This window comes from Gymnoscopelus braueri (assembly GCF_963280865.1).
Source record: "Gymnoscopelus braueri genome assembly, chromosome: 12".
Classification (NCBI taxonomy): domain Eukaryota; kingdom Metazoa; phylum Chordata; class Actinopteri; order Myctophiformes; family Myctophidae; genus Gymnoscopelus; species Gymnoscopelus braueri.
The window spans coordinates 54,932,080-54,939,022 of NC_137614.1; the positions used below are offsets into that span (position 1 = coordinate 54,932,080).

Here is a 6,943-nt window from a genome sequence, read left to right on the forward strand (position 1 = left end):
TATATCATCAGATCTAATCATTTGCGGTTAAAGCTTCATTACGTCAGTCCACATCACATATGACCACGGTGTGTAGTGTGGTGTGGTGTGGTGTAGTGTAGTGTAGTGTAGTATGTGATGTGGATTTATGTCTCGTATCGTTTCGCGTAATTTGATTTACGTCATGTGATCTTTGGCCTGATGACGTCATGCTAGACCACACATTATATTTATATAACGGCTCACAACCTCCATTAATCATTTTGTGTTTCAGAAACGACTCTAGTTAGATTTCCCTGTGAAAAGACACCAGAAACCAAAACGTCTGGTTTAAGCAGCGTTTTAACCTCAGTCCGGGTTGCGACAGCGACAGCTGAACCCGAAGCTTCCGCTTCAGAAACAAGACAAACGATAAAGATGGAAGCGGAGCATCTCTCGTCTCTGTCCGGACCGGCTCTGGCCCAGGCGGTCAGCTCCGCTCTGGAGACTCCGGGTCTCTACGTCTTCTCAGACATCCTGGAGCTTCCCAACGTCAGGGAGCTGGAGAGCGGTCCCCACGCCGCCGTCTACCAGCTGCTCCGCCTCTTCGCCTACGGGACCTACAGCGACTACGTGGCCCGGGCCGCCTCCCTCCCGGAGCTGAGCCCCGCCCAGAGGAACAAGCTGCGCCACCTGTCCGTGGTCAGCCTGGCGTCCAGCCGGCTGCGCTACCTGCCGTACTCCCTGCTGCTGCAGCAGCTGGAGATGAAGAACGTGCGTCAGCTGGAGGACCTTCTGATCGAGGCCGTGTACAGCGGGGTGATCCGGGGAAAGCTGGACCAGAGGAACCAGCAGGTGGAGGTGGACTCCAGCGTGGGCAGAGACCTGAGCCCCAGCCGGCTGCCCGCCATCGTGGCCACCATGCAGGAGTGGTGCTGCGGTTGCGAGGAGGTGCTCGCCGACATCCAGGGTCAGGTGACCAGAGCCAATCAGCACAGGAAGAACCACCTGCAGCTGGAAGCTGAGGTCTCCAACCTGCACAGGAAGTTAAAGGCCGCCAGTAGCTCCGCCTCTTCCTCCTCGCCGCCGAGCTCTTCCGGCCAACGCTTCGGTGGCCCCGCCCACTCCAGAGGAGGAGGGCACGGCGGCGGGTACTCCTCGTCCAATCAGGACGAGGACATGCCGTGGGGGGACCCGCCCTCCTCCTCCTCACAGGAAGCCAACAAACAAGCGGGTGGTAAGAAGAGTTCAAAGGGCAAAGGGACCAGCGGGAAGATCTGGTCCAAAGTCCTGAAGACGTTTAAGAGACAACCGGAGATGAGTCCTGTTGGAGACGAAGGACACACCGTCCAGATGAACCCTGACCCTAACTGACTGACCTTTGACCCTAGCTGACCCTGACTGGACCGTCACACCATCCAGTTAACAGTTAGACCGCCATGAAGCCAGACACATGAAGATACCAAGCTACACCATCCAGTTAACAGCTAGACCGCCATGAAGCCAGACACATGAAGATACCAAGCTACACCATCCAGTTAACAGCTAGACCGCCATGAAGCCAGACACATGAAGATACCAAGCTACACCATCCAGTTAACAGTTAGACCGCCATGAAGCCAGACACATGAAGATACCAAGCTACACCATCCAGTTAACAGCTAGACCGCCATGAAGCCAGACACATGAAGATACCAAGCTACACCATCCAGTTAACAGCTAGACCGCCATGAAGCCACACACATGAAGACACCAAGCTACATCGTCCAGTTAACAGCTAGACCGCCATGAAGCCAGACACATGAAGATACCAAGCTACATCATCCAGTTAACAGCTAGACCGCCATGAAGCCACACACATGAAGACACCAAGCTACATCGTCCAGTTAACAGCTAGACCGCCATGAAGCCAGACACATGAAGATACCAAGCTACACCATCCAGTTAACAGTTAGACCGCCATGAAGCCAGACACATGAAGATACCAAGCTACACCATCCAGTTAACAGTTAGACCGCCATGAAGCCAGACACATGAAGATACCAAGCTACACCATCCAGTTAACAGCTAGACCGCCATGAAGCCAGACACATGAAGATACCACCATCCAGTTAACAGCTAGACCGCCATGAAGCCAGACACATGAAGATACCACCATCCAGTTAACAGCTAGACCTCCATGAAGCCACACACATGAAGATACCAAGCTACAGGCTACCATTAATTTTCAGTGGAAGCCACATGAAGACACATTCATTTCCAATGGGAATCATGAACTGCTGCACGACCAACGCGCCACGTCGGGAGAAAATTGGGCGAAGCGTCCATAGAATAAAAGTGAATGGGGAGACACGCCCCAAAGCCATGATCCAAGCTGGCTTCAACTTCAGCTACAAAACCACTAAGCATCGTTTAATAATTTCTTCACACAGTTCCTGCTTCTCCTTGTTCTTTTTAACCCCATGCAGGCTTGTTATTTTACTTTGTATTTTTCTGGCTCGTCTGACGCATGCTTGACGTCAACATGTTGTTCAACACTTTGTTCAACACTTTGACGTCAACATGTTGTTCAACACTTTGACAGTGTCTTGACGTCAACATGTTGTTCAACACTTTGACAGTGACTTGACGTCAACATGTTGTTCAACACTTTGACAGTGACTTGACGTCAACATGTTGTTCAACACTTTGACAGTGACTTGACGTCAACATGTTGTTCAACACTTTGACAGTGTCTTGACGTCAACATGTTGTTCAACACTTTGACAGTGACTTGACGTCAACATGTTGTTCAACACTTTGACAGTGACTTGCCGACAGACACTCTTTTGTAGCTGGCAGTGGGAACGCAGCATTAAAACAAACACATTTCTTTTTCACCTTCAGATATTGTAGGAGGAGCCTCTGAAGAAATGAAAGTGTCTTTTTAGGGCGGAAATAGGTTATAAGTCTTTATGTATTAATTTATTCATTTCCTTCTTTCTTTCTTTCTTTCTTTCTGGAGCTAATCTCGCTAACCGTTGTTGCACTCCGTCTGTCACTAGGCTAATGTAGAATCCCTCTACTTTTTTGTTAACTATGTTTTACATAATTAACATCTTCATGACTCTGGACACTGGTTTGCTTTGTTTTTCCAAATTACATTAAAGTGCTTTTTTTGGGATAGTTATAATGATTTAATGTTCTATTAGTTTTGCTTTCATGCACATCCTCCTGGACCTGCCGTGTGAATGTTATGTTATGGTGTCAGAGACACTATAACACAGTGAATGTTATATTACGGTGTCAGAGACACTATAACACAGTGAATGTTATATAGTGTCAGAGACACTATAACACAGTGAATGTTATATTACGGTGTCAGAGACACTATACGTTATAACACAGTGAATGTTATGTTATGGAGAGAGACACTATAACACAGTGAATGTTATGTCATGGTGTCAGAGACACTATAACACAGTGAATGTTATGTCATGGTGTCAGAGACACTATAACACAGTGAATGTTATGTCATGGTGTCAGAGACACTATAACACAGTGAATGTTATGTCATGGTGTCAGAGACACTATAACACAGTGAATGTTATGTCATGGTGTCAGAGACACTATAACACAGTGAATGTTATGTCATGGTGTCAGAGACACTATAACACAGTGAATGTTATATCATGGTGTCAGAGACACTATAACACAGTGAATGTTATATCATGGTGTCAGAGACACTATAACACAGTGAATGTTATGTTATGGTGTCAGAGACACTATAACACAGTGAATGTTATATCATGGTGTCAGAGACACTATAACACAGTGAATGTTATATCATGGTGTCAGAGACACTATAACACAGTGAATGTTATATCATGGTGTCAGAGACACTATAACACAGTGAATGTTATGTCATGGTGTCAGAGACACTATAACACAGTGAATGTTATGTCATGGTGTCAGAGACACTATAACACAGTGAATGTTATGTCATGGTGTCAGAGACACTATAACACAGTGAATGTTATGTCATGGTGTCAGAGACACTATAACACAGTGAATGTTATATCATGGTGTCAGAGACACTATAACACAGTGAATGTTATGTCATGGTGTCAGAGACACTATACGTTATAACACAGTGAATGTTATATAGTGTCAGAGACACTATAACACAGTGAATGTTATATAGTGTCAGAGACACTATATGATAGGTTCTTGATCGTTATCTTAAACCCCCTTGCTGTTTGATCACACACAGATAAAGAAAGACACGTGACACACGAGATCTCTTTTACTCGTACGAGGATTGTAAACGACCATGTATCTCACTGGACACGATCCCAACTTACAATGGCGCATCCTCCCCTCTGCCAAGCACTTTATTATCAAAAGACAGGAGAAAGGAGGAGACAGTGGAGTGGAATTCTACTAGCTGATAAGGACTGTCAGACATATTACACATTGGATTCATACATTGCAGGAATTCAATTAAATGAATACAAATCAAAGAAAGAACTTATATACACACATTATAATATATATCTCTGTACACAGATATTATAAACTGGTCCTAACATTCCCTCCTGTTGTTCATTTAATTAATACTTCTGAACATCAATCACATTTTTCTTGCCTTCACATTTCAAAATGAACATCATAACAGGATTTTTTATTAATCAACCCAACAACTCAAACATTTGCCTCTTCGCTTCCAGTGGCCTTGGGACTAACTTTCTATGTCACTCTCAAATAGGGCTTGAACTCTCGTGTGGAGTGGAGCACTTGGGCCAAAATATCGTCATCAGTCTGAGACAACGCCGCATGTCTGCACGACCTTTTCATTGACCATACACTAATGGTCTTGCTTTGCGTCACTAACATTCTTGGAATTAATGTCATCTGACATAAAAAAACACCACATGTCCTTTTTATCAGAAACGCAGACCCCTCCACTCGCAGCAGTCAAAAGGTCAAGAGTCCATCTATTCTGGACGGCCATTAACGACGCTGACTCAAACTCACGGTTTTGGGCCTCTTCAAATTGTCATTGTAGCATTGAGGAACAGGCTACGTCTATAGTTAATTGTCTCTACACGTAACATAAGCTTTCCCACTCCAAGATGGGGAAAGAGAGACAAACCAACCTTATTGGCACGGGATTACCAGTGAGATTGTATTTTTCTTACAACCTCCAATTCTTAGTTGATCTAAACAAACACGGGGGAGTCAGCATTAATGTCTGTTGACAATTGTGTTCGTTGATCTGACCCTTCTTCACAGAGCCAGCGTGGACATAACAAAGGTTAGGCTTCCGAGTGACATACAGGCTTAACAGTGCTATTTAGGGCGTATTTCAACTGATGGTACGGTTTACACGGCAAATAGCTGCTGTTAGTTCAAAGTCATTTTCTCCCAAGGCTCACCAGCGATATTGGATTTCGAGGCATGTCACTTCTCATGACCAGTTGTGTGAAGCAGATATATTTATATGTGTGCAAACATATAACATTCACATTTTAGTCTTAGCGATTTGATTAGCGTAAAAATATACCCAGCATTTAGATTTAGACGGTGAGAAACATTTTCGTCAACACTCCTCGATTTACGAGTAACTTTAATAATACAAATATATAATACACTCATAGAAATTATAAAACTCACAAAAATACCAGGGGTGCAATGCTAAGTGTAATAGGAATGGGGATGGGGAATATTCTAATGGGAGTCTTCTCCAGGTTTGGGTCTGACCTGAGCTCTATCCGCTCGGCCCCACCCGCTGCTGGCTTTTCACTCCTATTACTTAAATATCTGATAATGTTCGCACCAATTTACAGTGGCCTTTTGTGGATCCAAATAACACGTTTCACAGCAATTGTGTTGGTGACCAGGACTCGGAACGGACCCTCTCAGCGCAGAGTTGGTCCTGGTCCTTTCGCTTGATGATCTTTATCACGGCATGCAGATCACCAGTGCTTCAGTCCCTGTAGGGAGAGAGAAAAGACTAGACAGATAATTTGCACTTTGGACTTTATTCGCTTTTAAATAAAGTAAACTTCCAGTTTCCAGTATGGACTATTTTCATGTATGGCTCCACTAATGTGATGCATTATGGCTATGGCCGTTTTGACACATCTGTACTTCAATCTAGTTTTACAGTATCATCACTTTTCAAGAAGTGGAAATAATAGTCTTACATATGGCCTTTCGTTACCTTTTCATTGTCTAAAAACATGTACAAAACTGTTTAGCATAATTTTGAAAATTATAAGTGTGAAAATGCTGCTTAATTATATATTATATGTGTACCATCCCTCCTGTTTGAGATATGACCTATGGTCATGACTCAACTTCAGATCCTAAGTGTGAAATGGTCTGTGTCACTGGTGGCAGACATAACAAATAAAACTCCCAATGTGAAGCGCGACTAGGTTCCTTTGCTATCTTATCTACATAAGCGCTTCCCAGGCGTAAAAGTGCCTCTGCTAGTCTACTGTGCAGCAAAAAAATAAACAAAGTAGAAAATGCATCTTGGCAACGAACTTTAGTGAGATGAGGTTCAGTACATATCAAAAATTTACACAGGTTCCAGGTCTTAATGGGTTAGTTAAGAGACATTTGGAGTAAAAACCTAGAGGCCTAACATCTTTCAGTTTGGACAAAGGGATTAGTATGGTCAGGCTGAGTGAGTGGCCTAGGAAGCTAGATGCTTTATTGCCCGTGACCTTCAAGTGCTTTAAGAGCTTACTTGTGGTTTTCCACACATACCTCACGTGTGTGGGAGATTCTCCCAAAATAAATCAACACAAGAGATTACGTGAGACAACTGAGAAACGTGGCCTCAAAATTTGCTATTTCCCTTGAGAAATTGGCTGGACTTCACACGCACACGCACACACACACACACTCACACACTCACGCACAGGCAGGCTCACTGGATCGCACACACACACTCCAGTAATCAGTCTCTGTCTCTCTGTCTCTCTCTCTCTCT

The 6,943-nt window shown here is 44.2% G+C and overlaps 1 protein-coding gene across 1 annotated transcript; it reads left to right on the forward strand.

Moving 5' to 3' along the window:
* Positions 1-396: 396 nt before the first annotated feature.
* On the forward strand, positions 397-1,332 carry LOC308096676 (COP9 signalosome complex subunit 7b-like; the record flags this gene model as incomplete). The annotated part of the gene is made up of 1 exon (XM_080444087.1): positions 397-1,332. The coding sequence occupies one exon, from the start codon at positions 397-399 to the stop codon at positions 1,330-1,332; it is 936 nt and encodes a 311-aa protein (XP_080300213.1).
* Positions 1,333-6,943: the final 5,611 nt, after the last annotated feature.